Below are 22,840 nucleotides of genomic sequence, written 5' to 3'. Positions count from 1 at the left end.
TTCGTTTCAGTTTATCAAATTTTTGCCCATCTTATTACTAATGTCTGTGACATTACAAAAAACAAAATCAATTTACAGCAGTAAACATAAATGTCAACGGTTAGAAAAAGCAATAATTTTGTTACGTATCAAAGGCTGATAACCTTGCTATTGTTGTCATATGGCTAATTCTCATACCCTTACAAAAATGTTTTGCTCAGTGTTTCGGGAATAAACTACACAACTTCGGAATATTTAAGTCCAAAAGTCTATTACCGAAATAATTATTTCCTCTTTACATTAAGGTCTGTGGGGAGACTTATTATTCATTTTGCGTAATATAATCTATCCTCTATTCATGCCGACAATCTTCAACTTACAATCGTTGAAGCTGACATCTAAAGATATCAATTTTCTTCATAAGAGCAATCAATAGGAAACAAAGTGGGAGGAAAAATTACCCTCTATTACTCCCAAGCATACTTACATAGTTATTCTTCAAATCTTCATGTAAATAATCTATACCTGAAACAATCAATCCAGACTTTATTATTGAAAAACAAAAATAGAGTAAATTGTTTACATCAATAATAAAGATACATTTCGAAATGCGAAATGAAATCTACTTGCTAAATTTAGCAAAACTGCACTTTATCAGGGCAAACATAATGGAAATCTATACCCGTATCAATAAAATAACTGCATTACGGAATGTGTTTTATAATATGATATATAGAGATAACCAAGGCGGTTACATATATAGATTTCTTGAATAACTAAACGTTGGGAATTCAAGGTATTTTGTATTCTGTTCAATGTATGCTTTATTTAGTAAGCAAAACAATATGGTCTAAAACGTCTAAGGTGGTGACTGGATTCATTTAATGTTTTCTTCGGTTAGAAAAAAAGTAAAATCACAAAAATACTGAACTCCGAGGAAAATTCAAAACGGAAAGACCAATATCAAATGGCAAAATCAAAAGCTCAAACACATCAAACGAATGGATAACAACTGACATATTCCTGTAGGTACAGGTATTTTTCTTATGTAGAAAATGGTGGATAAAACCTGGTAAATGACATCAACTATAACTTTATCATTTCATACTAATTTAAAAATTAGGATTTCGTTGGTTTATGCTTACAAAATATAATTATAACGGAATATGACTTTTATGATCGTGTTCATGTAACACGTTTAGATAACATTATCATCCTATCATAAACCATTTTGAAACTAGACGCTGACCACTAAATGATATATGAAAGCACCATATACCAGTCCTGACCATATTGTAAACAATCAATATCTCTCATGATAAGGGAAAAATAGATCAATAAGAAATTAATCATACAGTAATTAAAGTTCCATAATGTAATGGCATTACGTTTGTCCATATTAGGTATACAAGACTGATTCCATAAAATAATTACTGTGGGATAAAAGTTCCGATTTAATCTAAAATCATAGTATTGACGACACGATCACAAAGAATACGCTCACAGATTTTCAATACTGATTTGTGATAAAGCAAAATTAAATCGTCATTTTAGTTGCTTACAATCAACGTATGTCATTACATGTTTGTTACTAAGGTTTTAACGGCCATCATAAATGAAAACAAATTCAATTTGCATTGCACCGTGATTGTGGAATGTTCGTTCAAAAGCCGTTATTCAATTTTTATATATATATATATGATACATGTTATTTAGTTATTTAACTAGATGAACGTCGATTGTAAAAAGTAAAACAACATAAATATCGAACTGCGAAGAAAATTTAAAACGAAATGTTTCTGAACATAATCAAATGCCAAAATCAAAAGCTCAATAGATATCAAAGGTACCCGGATTATAATTTCATACACCAGACGCGCGTTTCTTCTACATTAGACTCATCAGTGACAAAATAGTTATAAAGCCAAACAAGTACAAATATTCCAAAAAGTTGTGCCAAATACGGCTAAGGTTATCTATTCCTTGGATAAGAAAATCCTTACTTTTCCGAAAAATTTAAAGTTTTGCAACAGAAAATTTATAAAAATGACCATATAATTGATATTCATGTCAAAACCGAAGTGCTGGCAACTGGTAAGTGTTACCCTCGGGGTTGAAACGTCCAACAGCAGTGGCATCGAACATATCAAACAGCTGCTGTCATAGACCTGATTTGATAAAAACATTTTTTTATGTAGAAAATGGGGGACTGAACCTAGTTTTATTGTTAGCTTTGAAAAAAATCAAATGTCAAAATCAAAAGCTCAGTACAAACCAAACGAATAGACAATAACTCATATTCCTGACTTGATAAAGGCATTTTCTAAATGTAAAAAATGGTTGACTAAACCTGGTTATATAGCTAGCTAAATCTATCGCTTATATGACAGTCGCATAAAATCCCATTATATTGGCAACAATGAGTGATCAAAACAAACAGACATGATAGGTAAAAATGTCAAAAAAGGGGGTTCGCAGTCAACATTGTGTAATAATTCTAATCACTAAACATTGATTGACTGTTGGTGTTTTACTCCCAAACATCAGAAAGTGCCTCTATCGAGCTGTAAAAAAATGAGTTATTGCTAGAATAGACGAGGTGAGTTATCCTTTCATTTTTGGATGAACTGGTGACCTGGACGGTTGTCTTGTGTCACGGTACTTTTCTATCCAAAATTCATGTATTTTGTTTTGATGTTATATTTGTTATTCTCATCGGATTTTGTGTAATGCTACGTTCGTTTCTGTGTGTGTTAATTTTAATGTTGTGTCGTTGTTCTCCTCTTATATTTAATGCGTTTCCCTCATTCCCTCAGTTTTAGTTTGTAACCCGGATTTGTTTTTTTCTATCGATTTATAAGTTTCGAACAGCGGATTTTTATTAAAATGATAAGTTTTTGTTTAATTATTTGGCTATTAATAGTTTCGGCCTGAGAATTGCTACTTACTACTTTTGACTCTTCAACTGAAAAAAGGGAAAAACAAAAATACCTAACTCCAAGGAAAATTTAAAAGTTCTTTATCAAATGGCAAAATCTAAAGCTCAAACAAGTCAAATGTTTCGAAAACATAAGTCATATCCATGACTTTGTACAGGCATTTATGTACCAAGTTCAAACTGATTATTCAACTGTTTATTTGTGCCCCCAATTACTATTGTTTAAATATTTTTTTTACTGAAGTAATACATTTAGTCTTTTTACGATCTACCAATCTATTCAAGTTCTTTAATGATTTATCAGTTCACTCAATTTATTGCTCGATTAATTCATTTCGGTCTTTGAACGTTTACAAAAGAATTGAAAACTGTGGTTTTCACAGGTTAGTAACGCGGTAAATGTTAATGATAATGAAATTTGTTAGAATCAATAAATTATTTAAGATACATAGATTTTATCATAAATATAATTTTACAAAATGATGTTTTTTGTATTTCTTTAATAGAATAAAATATGAATCTAAATTTCTATTTCGAAACGAAGCAGTAATTAATGTTTAATTGTGGTAAAATCACGTGTTTATTGTCTATGTCTTCATACTCAAGTCACATGTAATAAGTTTCATAAACCTTTTTGATGTAGCTTATGGAGTTTGTCATATTACAAAAGCCAAGCTAAATTCAATATGACAGAAATTAAATGGTGCAAAGTTATTGTCCGCTTATTGATGGGAATGTTTCTTTGATTCATCAACAAAATTGAAGATGAAAATTATCAATAATAACTTTTAAAAAAATAACCATTAAACGTTAACTGATGTTGCTTGGTTGCTTAACGCCCCAATACATGTTAAAGGCAACAACCAACCAATAGGCGTCAAAGACGAATCAGAAAACCGTCTTATGGCAAAGTGCTTTAATTTTGAATCAGTACTCGACGACTACTCTTCACGATTCTATTTTGTTTAATTTCCTACATTACATGCCTTTTTTTATGTAAAACATTTACTGAAAGTCAAAACTTAGAATTCTTTAATACTAAGGCTTTTCTACCTCAGAAATAAATTACCTGAGCTAAATTTTGCAAAACTTTTTGGACCTTAAAGCTCTTCAACTTCGTACTTTATTTGTTTTTTTAAACTTTTTTTATACGAGCGTCACTGATGAGTCTTTTGTAGATGAAATGCGCGAGTCTACCTCAAATATAAAATTTCAATCATGGTATCTATGATGAGTTTATTCAGAGGAGACAACCAATTTTCAAGCCTTCTGCTATTGCAGCATGTAAGAACGCATCACACTATCTTAATTTCGATTTGAAAAAACGCCATTGATTTACTCTCTTTCATTCAAGGCATCATTTAAAACAAGCGATTTTAAACTTTATGACTTAAAATGATTGAATGTAAATCGGTTTCACAATCTTTTATTTATAATAATATACAACAAGAAACTGCACGCGATGAAGTATAACCCCACTCGTTTATAATAAAACATCATGCTTTGTGTGTAAAATAAAGTATTGTGTTATATAGGAAGTGACTGTCTAGCAGACCAAATATCCTATTATTCCTTAATTGAAAGGCTTAATAAAATTTAACGAAAGTTGTGGAGGGACAATATAATGGCAGTGTGACGAATACCAAACACGAATTGAGTCGAGATATTACAAGAATGGGGACATATATATGCCATAATCAAAAACCTCAACAGCAATTCACCAGGGCCTTTGAGATAACTTGTTATGCTTAGTTTGAATGAATTTACTAATAATACATAATTTGGATGTAACACGTCTTCTGATTTGCTGACCTTGACGTCATGAACTTTTTCGTAATTTACTCCGGCTTAAAATGGAATTTAGAAATTAAATTATAAGGAATGACTATTATACTTGTTTCTTTCTATTCGAACTAACATTGAAAAAAATATTCAGTGTGCACCTAATTTTTCACATTATTTCTTCATAGACAGAACATAAATCAGTCATTCCTTAAATAACAAAAACAACAAATTTCCTATTCATAACAATAAACATGTACAATATAGATTTTTGATTATGCCATTTTGTCTGTCTTTGTTCAATAGTTATTCGAGTTAATAGTGATTAAGATTATAGCATAGTGTTGACTGCTGCATCCCTATTTTGACCAAATTTGACCTTTTTTGTTTTTGGTCACATATTACTATCAATATAATGAAATTGTATGCGACTGTCATACAAGTGAGAGGTTTAGCTAGCTATGAAACCGGGTTTTTATCCAAAACATTCAACATAAGGAAATGCCTGTACAAAGTCGGGGATGTAACAGTTGTTGAGTTTGAGCTTTTGATTTTGTCATTTGGTTTACGACTTCCCGTTTTGAATTTTCCGTGGTGATCGGTATTTCAGCTATTTCCGCTTACGCGTCGCCAGTAAAATTAATTTGCGACCATCAAATTACCAATTAATGTCGTCGGAGCTTAAAATACAAAACAGTTATCTCCTGATTTGCAATAACTATATAAACTTACCATCGTCCATAATAGCTGTTGTAACATCTTTGCCTGTATATCCCATTGCCCATGCTATTTCTACATTTAAATCTAGTCCTGGTTTACCACCAGACTGGCCAACATTTTTCTGAAATAAACATATGAATATATATAGAGTGATACCCATTGAAGTGCGGACATGAGAAGCGACATGAATGATTCATATATGTTTAATAGTGCCGCTTGGCTAAGCTGCCGTTTTATACCGTTTCACGGTATCAACCATAAAAATAGTTTTCTTGCAAGTGTTCAATTCTGTTTTACTTTTACAAAGACATTTTTGAAAGAATTAATTTTCAATGGTAAGGTAAGTAAAAATTATTTTTACACGTAAATGTAATGGTTATATGCGCAAATCTAATGCACCAGGTAATTTTGATGTAAAAACACCAGAAGTTTCCCCAAGGAATTACCGATTTTAATTCCCAGCTTTGTTTTAAATAGCTCAAGCAATTTTAAAAAACTAAGGAATTTGATTAGACACATGAATGAATGATGCTGTTCAAATCTAGTTATAACCGTTTGGCTTTTCTAGTTCACCATGTAAGACCTCCCAGACAATGCCAAGATAAAATGCTGCTGCTTTGATGTTGTATAAATTTCGAAATTCTAGTGAGGTGTTTATTTTCAGATACGAAATTGCAAATATAATAATCCACTAGCGTTAATTTGATATAAAGGAAGGTCAGAATGACGGAAAGAGAACAAAAGTTGAAAAGGAAGCCATGAACAAATTTTGGCTCCCAAAAAACGCAAATTGTATCTTTTGAAATTTTACAGAATATAGATTACATAATTGCTATTGCATCAAATGCCTTATCAATTTTTAATAACGTTGAAAAACTAAAGCAGACATAATCATATACTTTTGAACTATTTTATATTCTTTTTGGACTTTTATAGCTTACTTTACAGTGACCTGTAGTTTTTGTCATCCTTGTCTTTTGGTCTTAATGGATATTAGTCTCAATGGCAATCATACTACATTTCCTAATTTGAATATTGGAAGAAATTCTTTTCTATATCATAAATATTTTAGGCCTTTTTGTAACAAGGATCAATATTATGTCATACTAAGTAAGTCAAATCGAATGAGAAGACGGAAATTAAATCAAAGTCTACAGAAAGGTTTTTACAAGATAATCAGTGACTTGTAAAACGCAGTAAACACTGAAGTCGAATGCTTATCAAGCCAACTTGAAAAGAAATAATTTGATTACTTGACGCTTGGAAGCCAAGAAACTTGATATTACAAGACTTTGCTTCTCGTATAAGTGTATGTAATTGACATATGAAACAGTATTGATGATTTTCTACAATTACCATACAACATAGGCCAATTTATTTCTATGGCTAAAAACCTTTAAGTTACTTTAAAAGGTCTTGTGATATTTTATTTAGAAATGTTCTTCGATTAGTCATTGCTTCGATAGCAGTTTTCTTTATGAAATTTTGCCACTTAAGAAATTGGTATCTTAGGCTCAATAAAGAAGTTGTGTTAGTTTTCATTTGGTTTGTTTGTCGTTCATTTGCATTTTAGTATTTGTAATCTGAAGTTTCTTTAAAAGGTCTTATGATATTTCATTTAGAAATGTTTTTCGATCAGCTATTGCTCTGACAGCAGTTTTCTTTATGAAATTTATCCCTTTTAGAAATTGTGTTTGTTTTTCGGTTGTTTTTTATCGTTCACTTTTGCATTTTATGGTAAATGACGTTTATTTAGTATTTGTAATATGAAGTGTTTTTGTGGACAAGACTAATTCCACTGATTTCTATCTACATAGATTGAATAACCAATACCATTCCTCTTTGTGTCTTTTAATGAACCTTTCACACTCAATTGTTGCTTAGTACTAGATAAGATAATTGGCAATGGTAATCATCGCTTAGGGGGCCGATTTGATTGATTTTTCTTTTTGAACTGATAATAGAACGGTTTTATGGAAAGGAAGTTGCAATTTATATTTTCTTGCCGATTGTCACCCCTAAATACGCTACCAGAATGCCGTACATTACAAAGTGACAGAATAAACACCGTATCATCATCTTTGATATGATAGCCTGTGTGAATCTTGAAAAGGGCAGAACAATTTAATTATTATTACAATAATTTAATTCAATTTCAGAATTTTCAGATGCTAAAGGGCCAAAATCAACATTAGATAAAATAATTGATAGTATCACCAAACTTCAAAATGCACTGCTAGCAAATTCATTTTCATATCTGGTATCACCTTTAAGTAGAATCAACGTAGATAACCTTTCTAACGGAGTTTAAACGTAGGAGGACAATTTTTACAAGTGACTTAGGCTGGAACATAAATTCAAAAAAGGTTTGACTAAACACAGAGTTATTTTGGAACCTCTCGTATATCATTTATGTAGATGTTTTCGCGTGCATAATGGAATTAATCAGGGATCGGTACACATTTTTCATCGTACATTTCCACTAACAACAGTAAACGCAACGTGTACTGATTACAATTCGCGTGAACTGGAAGACATATTGCAACACTCGAACAGAAACTTTAAAGTAAAGATACTTTCTACGTCATAGTTCGCAAATCTTAACATGCTACTCAATACTATTTTTATCACAAAAACATTAACATTAAATGCAGAAAGCAATTAATAATTCAATAAGTCTTGAGTGTTAGTATTCTAAACAAGTGCTTGGTGTCATTTAAGGTAATAACTTCGTGACATGATAAGATACGAAACGTTATCAAAACACTTGACTTTATAACTGCCAATTAAAAAAACACACAATTTGATGTATTGAAAATAATGTTTTAATGATATAAAACCCACATAGTACAGCAAGCTTTTAAAGGCCAACCAATGACAAATGTAAAATACAATGCAAACAAGAAAAGTGATGTTTGTACAAAACAATTAACAGAAAATAATTACCATATAAAGCAACAAACGAAAACCACTAAACTAAACGCTGCTGACTTGGGTCAGGCACATATCTAATGTGGAATGGTAGATGATACGGTATGATTGCAATTGAGACAACTGTTCAAAAGAAACTTAATTGACACAGAAATTAATATGTTACCACCCTAACCCCAACATTGGTCAGGTGTGCAGCAGAGCACAATAAACCAAATACAAAACAATAAATAAATGGTAAAGGAGATGCCTCAAAATATATATTTCAGACTACATATTTTTAAGGATGGTAGGGTACATACGCTACTGCTTTAGGTCAGTGCATGTTTGGTCGTTTTTAAGGCATAAAATATATAGCAAACGATTATTGCGAATAATATTTCTATCAAAACTGCCCCCTTTTTTTAGTATATAGATTGAAATAGGAATTTGAAAAATATATATCTAGAATACATATTCAACACCATCTGGGATAAACTCATAAACAGCAGTTGAGTATATCAGAGTAAAGTCTTACAACAGGCGCGGATACAAAATTTAAAGTTAGGAGTGGGTGCTCCTGTAAATTAAGAGTTAGAGGACCATATTTTGTCCTCTAATAAAAATGGCTGTAGATTATCCTAATTTGTTGATTTTTAGGGAGGGCGCACGTGATAGCCTACCACCAACCAGAGTATAAAACCGCGGACGTTATAAAAGGGTATGATATTTTTCAATATTAGCAAAATAATATTTGTTAACCATATAAGTATAATTAAGAAAATAGTAAAAAATTATTGGCATTATATAAGGTTACTTCAGTGCACCATTTTCTAATGGCAAATAGTATACTACCAGTATTTGTTCAAACAATTTTTTTGTTTCCCGTATCATTTATTTTTATTCAAAAAATAATTCAAAACAATTCTTCTGAGCTTTCAATAATGTTTGATAATCGCTTTGAAATTTGAGACGTATTCAAAGGATATTCATGTCTTTATCTTTGTACAAATTCTATGTCATTCTTTGCCGTTGTGAAGGCCAATTTGACAGTCTAGCTTTTCGTTTCCAATTTTAACTAAATTGTTTATCCATTTTTTATGACATAGTGTGTTTATTGATCTGGTTCTCTTTTCCTTTTAATTTGTTCTTTAAGTATTTAATCCTAGATAGAGTTGCAATTATATTGCAATCCGGCCTAGAGCTGCAATTATATTGAATCCGGCCTACGCATTTTAAATTTCATTTCCATTGAAGTTTATGAAATACAAAGTAATTATTTTCCAATTAATTCGAAAGTCTTCTTCGATTTTAGCTCTCTTAGTTATGACAGTTAAACAGATTTACGCGTTGTTATGGTACTATACAGTCCATTGTTTTGTAACATTCTACAGATATTACTTTTTTCTGTCTCTGAAATAAAGGTGGTACCTAACACTACAGGGAGATAACTCTGTAATATCAGCTAAACGTTTTAATTACGTTGTGTTAGAAAAAGAATACTAAGCTTCTCAATGATCAAAATTGGTGTTTGTCAAACTACTATATAACCAGTGTAATTTTTCTGATAAAACGGTTGGTTCAAATTTTTTGAAATTTTTATATTTCTGTAAAAGGGTCAAAGTAAATACTTTATCAAAATTTGAAGAAAATTAAACGAGCCAAATTAATTTTAGTTAAAGTGTTAAGTACCACCTTAACAAACTGATCATGTGTTAGTTGGCTACGACTTCAAAACTATAGTTCAAAAGACATGACGTTGTGTACACTAATTTGATCTTTTATTTATGAAATTCTCCAAATTCATAAGCTTGTTTGGTCACATGAAGGACAGAGTTGTTACAATGCTTTCTGGTGAGGATCGCAAGTTCTAACTTCAGTTTAACTTATAAGGTTCTTTTTTTCATATACTTCTATTATATATGCTCAATATGAGTATATTTCATTCTAAATGCTGTTAATAAAACGACTCATTTAAATTCAATTCCTCTATTCTTCATATTTCTCGCTAAAGATTAAATACATGTACAATTCTCTACTAATGTCCGTCAATTGCTTTTTTTATTTCCGCCACTGGCTTTGTTCTTTTCGATGATTAGAAAAAGAAAAAAAAAGTTGCATTCATTTGAACACAAAATATTCTTGGTTTTTTGTCGTAACTCTTGTTGCCATCAGTCTGTTCAGTGTCATTGAGGATGATAAATTGACCAAGAGAGCAGACCATAATCCGTTTATAGCACGACTATGGAATCTTATTCGACAATTTAAGTATGATCGATGATTATTATTACGTGATCTCAGTGAAAACCATTTGTCAAACATTTACAAAAGTCAACCGTGAAGAAAAATGCTTTAGAGTTGCTTGAGAAAAACAATTTTTTTTCCATACCACATGGGAAATAAAAACCAGTAATTTTTATTGGAGTCTTAGGAAACTGACGTGAGACGGAATAACATTAGACATGAAACATTATAAGAGTCGTTGTTTGGGATGTTAGGGTTTAACTTAAACAACTTAAGAAAGATCCGTACCAAATTGCATTGTTGAGGTAAGAATTAGACAGGTGGTGGCCGAATAAAAGAGAAGATATGAAACAAATGCGAAGATACCAAAGGGACATTCAAACTCGTAACTAACTCGAACTTACATCCACTTCATTTGACCTTTGGTGGCCGTAAGTTATCTCATTAGATCATACCACATCTCCTTATGTTCATATTGACATTGTAATGGCAAATACATGAAAAGCAACGGAAAAAAACTAAAAACAGTTCAACACGAACCCGATAAAAAAAAATCGGAAGCGATTTTAGGAGCTCAAGAAGGTAGAATTACGATCCTGTAACGGTACTACTGTGCCCAATACAGAAGCACCAATCATAAAGTATATGTCTTAAAGAAAAGTTACTCTATACATGAAGTCAATTTTCTTCATACACCTTTAAATTACAAAAAGAACTACGATTTAACAATACAGAGATAACTTACCAAATACCATTCTTTTTGAAATAAAGGATCCTGAGGTTCTGCATAGCTATAAGATTTTGAATAGTCCAATAATATGGCTGACTCGGGGTCCTTTAAACGTATTTCTGATACTGGAACCCCTCTTATCTTAGGCTGAAATCCTCGTTTTGCTCTTCTAAATCCAGTTTGCTGTATGGCTCTTTTTACCTTTAAACATAAAAAAAAAAGTTATATCAATGTATAGCAACCATCCTATTTAAAACGAAACAAACAATGTTTTGTCCTCAAAGAGTCTTATGTGATAAATCTATTTGTCGTCTGCAAAGGACTGTCACGTCTGTATTTAAAAGATGGACTTCACAGTGGTTTGAGTGGTATGAGACATGATTTTAAAGTTGAGTTTCACACAATGGACAATAACTTAGAAACCTGACTACATAGCAGCTCTACTATAAATAAAAGACATAAGAGCTATAAATTAAAAGGAATGACGTACTAAAGTTTGTACATTATGCCATACATCAAACAGTAACATGGAATTGTTTCATTTGACGACAAGATTTATTGTAACATGGAATTGTTTCATTTGACGACAAGATTTATTCGTTTTTCAAGAAGGATCGTGTTTAATTAAGATCTGACAAAATATTTATTTCCAAAAAGCAATCCATTCTCACAAATCTTAGTACCAAAGTTTTATAAGCTATCTGTTACAAAATATTTATTTCCAAAAAGCAATCCATTCTCACAAATCTTAGTACCAAAGTTTTATAAGCTATCTGTTACAAAATATTTATTTCCAAAAAGAAATCCATTCTCACAAATCTTAGTACCAAAGTTTTATAAGCTATCTGTTTCTTCTCTCATTCGTAACAATTTATAAATGAAAAACGACATTTGGTTTATGTGCATAGTATATTTACGTATTTAGATAATTGTAAATAAGAAAAAAGTCATCTATTGAACGTCATTGTAATAGAACAGACGTAAATAGTTATTATGTGATAATAGATAAATGGAATAAAAAAATAACGAACGTCCTTTGTACATCAGATCACAATATATAATTGTCTGTTTATCAGAAATATAGAAATCCTACACATGATAAAAAAGACAGGATACAAGATTAATATCCAATTATAATTTTTGATATAGATATATTGAATGTGATAGGCTAGCCGATGGTCTTCATTAAATACGTTGGAGTAAATACCCCACAATAAGAAATACCGTTGAAAGTACGTTATTTGAGTTACGATAAACATAGTTCTCGTGATTCAAGCAACATGTTGGATAAAACAAAATAGTTTAGAAACATAAGGTTTATTTTACTATTGAATAGTGATGTTCAGCTTTTCCCAATATTAAATCGTGCTAAAATTTTGATCTCAGTTCTTCATTGGTTAAAATCCGATTATGACGTCGAATTTTCTTGCTTTCCTCTGAATTTCCTATTGTGACGGCAGGAAAAAAAGGCGACAATGCCTGATGACGTCACATAGAAAGAACACATTTTTTGCAGATCATTCGAAAAGAATACGTTTGCCTACATATTGTTTGAAAATCATTAGAGAAACAGATTCTACCACCAAATCTCGTGTAATACGATATTTATCCACTCTCGACAGTTAAATGTTAAATATTTAAAACGCTCGGCGAGCCTCGCGTTTTAAATTTGAAAATTAAACTGTCTCGAGTGGATAAATATCGTATAACACTCGATGCAGTGGTAGAATCTATATATGTCTGGAATTGGTTATGCATTCTAAAAGTTATGCATTTAATGTTCTTAAATATAGTTAAATCCATCAGATATACTTGCAGCCGAATATTTCGTTTATTTTAACATTTTTTGTTTGTGCTTTCTGTTTTGAATAACACAAATAACGCAATTCTTTTTCATTGTACATATTAAACTGGTAGAACAAAGGAGTATCTTTCTGAGTTTATAGGACAATATTAAGGTTTCTGAAAACATTAAAGTTTAATGAATTACGAGTTAAACCAAAATAATGTCAGAAACAATGGAAATATGAAAAGAAAACATCTGAGGTTATGACAGCAACTTACTAACTAATGTTAATCGGAAATATAGTGAGATCAAGAAAAACATATGACCGTCAGACTATTTAGATAAATATAAATTTGATTAACTCTTCAAGTTTTCGTCATGCTGTTATGTCTAAAAACAAAATATTATACATTGTAAAACACGAAAACCATTTGAATATGAAAATTAACTTACCATAGGATGTGCTTTAAGTTTACGTGTGTGAATTATACTTCTGCGGGATCGTATATGTGGTACAGCTGCGTGTGTAAAGTGGAACTCTCGTTGAGAACCCAACATCTGAAAACGATAAGAGAATATGTAACAATATTCAAAACAACTTTCCTGTAACACAATAAAATGTCTCCATAAATAAAATGTGAAGGAATCTACATATGTAGCTAATAAAGAACTTTATTAGTATTCTAATAACAAGTGTTTTACATAAAATACGAATTATAATAGATGAATAATGTTCAATCCGGCGATGTTTATAATGCTCAATTTTGAGTCACTAATGTCATTTCTGGTGGACTGTTGTTTTCTGAATGTCTCATCGTCAGCTTACAGTTTGTTCTCTTCTGTATTTTTCTTAAGAAGTTTGTTAGGTCAAGATCTTGTAAATAGTAAACAAACGAGAGGGAAGCTTTCTCTTAACCATATTCAGAAGGAACTGTATATAAATTATTACAGGCAATACGTTTTTTTTTTTAATAAAATAGGGAGATGTGGTATGATTTCCAATGAGACAATTATCCACCAGTCGAGAACATATGACGAGTATGAACTAAACGGCAAAGCACGGCCTTCAACAATGAGCAATTGTGACAATGGGAAATTACTCCTCCCTCAAGAAGTAGAACAGGAAAAATTATTTGTATAAAATTGAGAATGGAAATGGGGAATGGGGAATGTGTCAAAGAGACAACAACCCGACCATAGAACAGACAACAGCAGAAGGTCACCAACAGGTCTTCAATGCAGCGAGAAATGGTATGCCTGATTCAAATTTTTATATCTATTTCCTTCGTGGTTGCTGTTGTTGACGCCTAGAAAACAGCTTATATAAGGAACGAACATGTCTGTTGAAAATCCTCAGAGAATCCAGGAATGGCAATTTAATGTTTTATTTCAATAGAGAGATCACGTTCTTTGGCCCAATACATACGAAATTTTGAACTCATTAAGTTAAAGCAAAATGTGTATTGACGTATATTACTTTGTTATCAATTTCATTTTCATATATCTCCAGAGGCTTGTAGATAGATCATATTTGATCTTAGAAATTATGGCAATAGTTAACTTGTTTACTACTTATTTTCAAATGGGATTTGTATTACTATGGTGTCAGTGGTTATCAATATTTAGTAGAAATAGTCGACGTGTGTATGCGTATCATTTCCAAATGGCAGGAACCTCTTCAATCTTATACCATTTTAATAAGACAATCGAAAGTTTCTAATACAGATTTATCTCAGCATCAAGTCTTACTAAGATTTCTTACTGAGATTTATGAATAGAAATCGCCCTAAAGAAATAACCAAGCATACTTAAAATCAACGGAGCTAACCAAAATACATTGATTATAATACTCCGGTTTGTTTTCAGTAGGGAAATTGTCGTCAATCTACGGATTTATTTTCCTTTTCTTAATTGAGTTATGTGATTGATAGTGTTTAGAATCGATCAAAAGATAGATATTCTTAATGTCTTAGAAATATCTCTTAACATTTTCAAGTATTGAAAAGAAAAGAAAAATCAATAAAGTAATACAATCTGAAGGGTTACAAGAATTATTGTATCGATACACGGATCCATAAAACAAATTGTGTAATATTGCAAAACGCAAGATTTTTTGTCTTCTGAATGGCTCAGAGTAGATAAATAATGTATTACAATTTTTCAGGTTATAACATGGTTTGCTAAAGTGTTTAAGAGTTTTTTTAATAATGATAACAAGACTATAAAATGTTATCAATAATTGAGTTTTTTTTTACGTTGAGTATGCATCTTCATTTGCTTTGATGAGTTAATTTCGTAAATCAAGATCAACTAAATGTACACATTTTTTTTCACCATACTTTTAATCTCATCTAAACTGATCCATATAATTGTATATACATCAATATTGGTCATTGGTCAAGTTACGCAGTAGCTACAATATGACGTTGCACACTCTAAAGAATTGTACGTTGTTGCATTGGTTTTGTTTGATATTTGTCTTTCATAACGTTTGCAAAAATACACTTTTTTTTTAAATTTTTACACAGAATGATTAGTTCTTAGAATTGTTAGTTGCACTCTGCCTTTTTTTTTTTAGTATCGTTATAGATCTTTGCTAAAATGTGATCAAGACTAAGTCTTACTATCCATTATGTGCTGATTGTTATCTTTTTCCCAATATGTTTTTTAAAACATTTTTTTCCTTATAATACCGTTTGTATGGTATCTTGCCGATGTGTTCTTATCGGTAAGGTTTCTCAATTTGTCTTCATAATGCCATCTGTTTAGACCGTGTTCCAATATTTACAATGTAAATTAATACCATAATTTTGACTTTGCTCGCGATTCCAGGAAATAGAGGGTCTTCCTGTATTTTCCCCAGTCACAACAGGAAATATCTAACCTCCAAGGCCACAATTGTATATGCAAACTCCATCTTATTTTCTATAAACTGACATATAAATGCAAAAATAAAGCGAGTTGTAGTAACGATCCTGAACGTGAATTTAGCGTATTTTTTAAAGATTCTCCACAATATCATATGTCTGGTTCTGTTTTTTTTTTTTTTTTTTTTTCGATAACTTTACGGTTTTATAGTTTTCCATATTTATTGAAGGTATTAAACTGTTTTCTTAATTCTTTGTTCTGACAATTAACCTTTGCATTAAAAACATGATATCTAAGTGGGAAATACTAGTCAACAGTTTTCATAAGAATCGTCAGTGGCACTCGAATTGAGTCACTGGTAGGCCAACAAAAAGAAACCATATTCAAGGGAAACAAAGTTTCTTCTCGTCTTTTTAGACTAAGAAATATTCAGAAAAAAGTGTGTTTTAAAAAGTTGAGCAGTATTACTTAACTACTGAAATGCTTGCCAACACAATTCTATTCTGACTATTCCGTAGTTAACCTCTATTCTGAATATTCCGTGGTTAACCTTGTCTGTGTTTGGTCATTAATATAAATTAACCGATGTTATTAGCGATTATCAGGATTAATTGCAAGGTTAATGTAAAAATAAATTTATCCTGCAATTAGGTGTCCTACTATACAGATACAGCCCTACAGATATCGCTATGCTGTATCTGTATACTATACAGATATCGCTTTAAAGCTCCGCCCACTGCCGGACTGAGTATTGTTTGAACCTGTGTGACCTCAGAATGTGTATTCCAGTTGCATTCCAATGACGATAACAATAAACTTGAATGTGTATGATTGTGTTACAATGAACCATGTCAATTTCAGCATGCATGTTAAGTGAACGTCAAGTCTGAAGCGTAGGACAACTCGTACACTTCTGTTTCAAATTTAACAATATTTTGTTATTTGTTTTTACTTTTGAAATTAGTTGTTATGTTAAAATAGATAATTATTCACCTTGAGCGATGTATTATTGTTGACCATTCGAGATTCTTTTTTTGCGAACCCGTCTTCAGCGTAATGTGTGATTTTGATATTACTACGCGGGCCTCAAGGGATTACAAATCGAAAATAAATACTAAATATGTTAGTTTTTGTGTCTTTCAAAACACAAACAATATACAGAATTAATTACAGGATAAAGACAATAACTGTAATAGTGTCTTTAAATATCAGCTGTATTTGTACTCGGCTCGAAACAGGTGTAGTAGCTCGCTAAAAGCTCGCACACACCTTGTTTTCTAGCCTCGTACAAATACAGCTGATATTTAAAGACATTAAACAGTTATGAGGGGGAGGACAGGGGTAAGGGAGACAGGGAGAAAGGGGGTAGGAGAAAGGAGAAAGGGGTTGGGAGAAAGGAGAAAGGGGGTAGGAGAAAGGAGAGGAAGGCTGGGAGAAAGGAGAAAAAGTTGGAGAAAGGAGAAAAAATAAAATATCTCTCCTTTTAAAAAATGATCTAATATTTCAAGAAAAAATATTTCAAAAGGAGATGTTTTATTCTTATGGGAGAAAGGAGAATGGGGGTAGGAGAAAGGAGAAGAGGGGTGGGAGAAGGGAGAAGGGTACCCCCCTGTCCTCCCCCTCAGTTATTGTAGATATGTATCCTGTAGACATGTTAAGAAACTCATCAATGATTAAAAATCTTGCACGTTTTGTGATAAATGTAACTAAACATTTTAAGCAGGTTACTCCAACTAACACAATGCACAATATTCTATGGGAGTCTAGTGGCTAGAAATGAATGCTTGACTGTTTCATGCGAATTCATTTCTTACAGTATTAGTCATACGTGTACTCTCAAGCCATACAGATCATTAAACAGGTAACTGTGAGACTGGTAGAAGCAACAACCAATAACAGAAACAAAACTACAATCCTAACAATAAGTATTTTATTAGAACACGAACATTAGATGGAATTTGAGTAGTTATCTGAACATTAACCCACCCCCTCTTTATTTATTTAAGTTTTGGACAAAATCAGATCATATCAAAATAGAAATGCGCTATTTTATTGTTCCGTATCAGAAAATTACATTTACATATTGTTATATTTGTAAGTATAAATAACTGTAGAAACATAAATGTGTTATTTGCTCGCAGACGACAGATCGTCGAAGGTTTGTTTTCTTGTCGCATGTAGGAAATTAGTTTGTTCAGTGATGGCTACATTTACTTTTTCACAACTCCCCAGGAAATTAGAAAGAATATTTCACTACGATATCATCACTACAATCGATTTTCACTTTCAAAAAGCAATTTGTGAAACGATTTTAGTTTAGTGTTAAGTGCTGATTTAAATTTTTGTTATAGGGAAGTATAACACGACAAACTAGCAATTTTGTAAATAAATCTTGAAAATCATTTTAGACTTCGACGGTACAAATTAACGATAGTGTGGGTTATTGTCATAATATGCATTTTAAACTAAAGATTTTCAACAGAGTTGCTACACACTGAAAAAGAGGCTGTGGGTGCCATTAAAAAACTGGAGAATAAGAACGCATGGTATAGACAGATTAGAAAGGTGAACACTGTAGTGTTTTAACTATCTCAATCTAAAATGTGTCTGTTCAATGTGTTTCAATGTCCTCTACATACCATATAAGTATATTGTATATTTCTTTTATTTAGGTGTCATGATACATATGTCCGCTTGGTTCATAGGCGTTCTAAAAGGGTATAATCAAATATTTGTGAAAAACAACACAAAGTCAGAACAATTCCTCATCATTCACGGTAATGTTATTACTATATATTACTTTTTTCCGCTTGCTGTATTCTAAAGACTATGCTTTCTTCACTTTTTTCACGGTATTACTGAAAAATGTTGAGCTATTGTGACACGCCTTTTTCTTCAGATCACATAACAGTCTCGTCTGAATACAATGACCCATGGTTAACTTCTAAGTCATTTGCTCTCTGGTGGAGAGTTGTCTCATTGGTAATAATACAATGTCTGCCTTTTTAAAACAATACAACACATACTTCAGAAATAAATGCACATTTAAACAACCAAAACATTTTGTTTGGTATATATGTGTAATAAAACTAATCAAAATGTCATATAACATTAAGCAGGTTTTTTTTTAATTGAGTTAACTTGATTTCTGGAACTAATTCATATGATATACGTGGTGTGATCTGTATTAATTTCGTCACAGTCTATTAGAATTGTTATAAATCATGTAGGAGGTCTACCTGTGGACAGGTGCACATTACTAATCATCAATATTTATTAGAGATTTTATCACGATTAAGCAAACAATGATAAATACCAATTATGGTCAGTGTGGAAAATAAGTCGATTACGCCAAGCCTTATTGGTATTTTTGTTCAAACCACAAAACAAATTGCTATCTGCCCTGACACTATATTATAACTACTTTTCAGTTACCCAATGCAAACAGTTTTATTCATTTATATTGTTTAAATTTTCATTTTTTAATGACACTATATAATCACTTCTTTTCTAAGCCATTAGAAAAAGTTCTTTTCATTTAAATTGCTAAAATTTTCAATTTTATAAAACATTTGTTGTCCTCCCACGTCATGGCTATTCTGTTGATATGCGGTTACAATTATCTTATCTGTAAACGCTTGCCATTTCCTAATGATGACTTGTTTTAATCTTATTTAAAGAGAAAATACTATTTAATAGCCTACATACAAATATAAAACTAATAAAAAAATTCAGAGGAAATCATTTTTTACAGATAATTTCAAATTATGATTATCGTAATCGGATCAGTGGGTGTTTGTTGTCTGTCGTGCTTACGTATTGTTTTCTTAAATTGGCTTTAAGTTAGTTCGTAATGTGATTTTGTTGAAAATGAATTATAAGCTTTTTTAAATGTGTTTAATGTCCTGAAATATAACATATGTTTTTTTTTAATCTTGAAAACCCCCACCTAAATATATTAAATAATTTAACACGCGGTATAAAGATATTGACAAATATACTGCCAACAAATGTTATTAATATTTAAAAAAAAAACAAAAAAAACATGTACATAGAGCATGGCATAAAAAGGCAAAAGATACCAAAGGTACTTTCAAACTCAAAAATCGAAAACAACCCGACAAAGCCATGACAGCAAACTATCAAAGAGACGACAACAGTATACAAAACACAACATAAAAAGACTAAAATCAGTTCAACACGAATCTCACCAAAAACAGTCATTTTTATTTTATTTATATGAAATAGAGATAAAAAATACAGGAAAATTCCGAAGTACAATTTAAAGAAATAAGTCTACGAAAGACAAACAGATGATAATATTAACAAAAAGAAAGAAAAAACAATGAAATAACACTATATAAATTTGTTATGTCTGAAATCATGTCTTCTTGTTGTTTTTGTTCTTTGTTGTTCTTGTGGGTTATTTGATATAACATTTAAGGATATAATTTGAAATAATAAGCTATGTTATACTAGGATTTTGACGAAACTAAAACCATAAAAGATTAAGAAAGAAAGGACACTTTTTTAAAGATTTGATTTTATTCTGCTAACAAAACTTGATGGAAATTTTCAAATATACTCCGTCAGTATCTTAAAACTACTGATCTATAAAATAAAAGATGATAAGTTAAATTCTAAGCGTATTATTGAAGAAATATTAAGAGAATAAACAACACAAGCATATCTTTGAAATTGATATGTTTTTATTAGATTGCAAGATATTGAAGTAAGAGCACACACATTGATGACGTAAACATACTGTGTGATATATCAGTGCAACCTTATATCAAAGGAACTTTTTTTTTAATTTGAAAATTTAACATACTGTTTAAATATTGACATTCATTTGGATAACGTATTAACTGAAAAACTATTAAAAAAATATTAAATCACCAAAATGATTTAGTTTATTTGCTTTCCGGTTCAGGATATATTAATACTAGACAATATGAGCACATACTTTGTTTTACAAATAGAGTCGTACAAGCACGGTATAGGTTCTTATTTTCTAGAGTCAACCATACTTTGGTATATGTAGATGTAGCTACATATAAGGATTATATATATTTATGTGTAATGACTTATATTTCTTTTTATTTCATCCTGCTATAAGTTTGACAGATTTATGAAAATTTCTTGCAAGAAAAGATATAAACAAATATTCATGAATTTTAAATTTAAATTGTATGTATAATCTTAAAAAAAGCAGAAAAAACGATATGAAGAACATTGAGTTAATCATGATATAAACTTAATTCTGTAAATATCAAATGGTATTTTATGATTACTTTTTATCTATGTATGCGTAGACAAAAAAAAATGTAATGGTAAAATGGGTTCGGCTTTTAAGTACACGGGGGAAAAACAATTAGAATATTGACTTCCAAAGAGAATAAAATGTTGGCAATCTAGATTTGGAATCAAAATGCTTATTTTTTTTTGGAAATATTTGATTGATGCGTTTTATTGCGGATAACCTTTATATTTAAACTGTATGCATTGACCCGAAACTTGAAACTTATCTATGTGTTCGGAATCCACATATTGTTTCGAAAAGCATTTTAAGTACACCAACTAATTTTTTCGAGTCGTAAAGAGTTTTTAGCGCAAACAATCTTACTTATGTAATATCTTACATAAAAAATAGGGTCCGAAATATTTTATAGAATTACTAACTTATTACGAAATAATCGTTTTCAGTGACGGACGAGTCATCGGGAAAACAAAACCGCCCCTAATGAACATTATGAAGTATATGTGTATCTCTATTTAGAAAAGGATATTCAAAAGGAAATTTGAATGAACAAATATCAAATTAAGGTAAACAACATAACAGGCCCTGAGGATAAGGGATAATAAATCGTACATTGAATTTCAGATGAATTCCTAAGAATTTACATGGAAAATATTACAGTTGGGGAACTTTGGAAGACGTTAGATATCATGGATTTTATACATTGTTACAATAATCAATTCAAACATATGTTTGTGTTATGATTATACACAATTTGATTTACAACATAGAACATACCGGCGATACAAAATTGAATCCTGTTCTTTTGGCCACTGCTTTAGCGGCATCGATGCCACCTTCGCCGTCTAGCTCCACTAGCCAGTTGTTTGTAAGTACTTCAGTTCCACATGCTAGATATATGTTGATAACAATTGATACAATAATTGAAGTCCATTTTCCAAGATTTACCATTTCAAGTTGTCCCTAAACCGTTATAAATATTTTTTGTTTTCTTTATTAAAATCCAAACACTTATTTGTTTCTGTTTTATTTGTGTATTTTCAAAGATCAAATAAAAGAATTGAAAATTTAGTCCGTTTCAACATATGATAAACACGATTCCTTGTTTAGATAACCATTTGTGGAATAAATAGAGAATATGGAGGATTCGATCACGTGATTTCTATCTACGTCACAGAAGCATTTTCTAGTTGTGTGCTCATCTCATCAGTTTCTGATAAATCGATGAAAATATGGCGGAGCGAGAAGCCATGATAATACCGCTCCACATGATATGTTTCCATGGAGGAATCAGAAGATATTGATTACATGACAATTGTCTCTCTATTGATTGCTTTCATACTTTCTTGTCAAATTACGATTCATTTGCGGATATGACCAAATAGGTCAATGAGAGTCGAACTATCCATTAACGAATAAATAATTAAACGCAAATTTGCCAAAGTCAGACGAGAAACGTCATCATACAATGTTTTCTATTGAACAACAAATATTTTAGCATGTTATTAAGCTTGCTGCTGTATTACGGTTCAGTACTGTTTGTTTTCAATTATTAATATATATCGTTTATTCATAAGCAATAAAATGAATATAACATGGAATTATTTAATTATTTGAGTTTAT

The 22,840-nt window shown here is 31.0% G+C and overlaps 1 protein-coding gene across 1 annotated transcript in view; it reads right to left on the bottom strand.

The window, feature by feature from the left end:
* Positions 1–22,346, bottom strand: part of LOC143068709 (neuroendocrine convertase 2-like) — a 34,190-nt gene extending 11,844 nt beyond the window's left edge. Inside the window, exons 1-5 of the mRNA XM_076242971.1 lie at positions 21,995–22,346; positions 13,543–13,647; positions 11,319–11,504; positions 5,432–5,540; positions 467–504 (exon numbers count right to left, since the gene is read on the bottom strand). Of these exons, the coding sequence (XP_076099086.1) occupies positions 467–504; positions 5,432–5,540; positions 11,319–11,504; positions 13,543–13,647; positions 21,995–22,168 (612 nt within the window). The 5' untranslated portion in view covers positions 22,169–22,346. The remainder of the gene's footprint in view (positions 1–466; positions 505–5,431; positions 5,541–11,318; positions 11,505–13,542; positions 13,648–21,994) is intronic.
* Positions 22,347–22,840: the final 494 nt, after the last annotated feature.

This window comes from Mytilus galloprovincialis, chromosome 3 (assembly GCF_965363235.1).
Source record: "Mytilus galloprovincialis chromosome 3, xbMytGall1.hap1.1, whole genome shotgun sequence".
Taxonomy (NCBI): Eukaryota; Metazoa; Mollusca; class Bivalvia; order Mytilida; family Mytilidae; genus Mytilus; species Mytilus galloprovincialis.
Note: the sequence above shows the minus strand (reverse complement) of the source record. Positions and strands in the feature narration are given on the sequence as shown.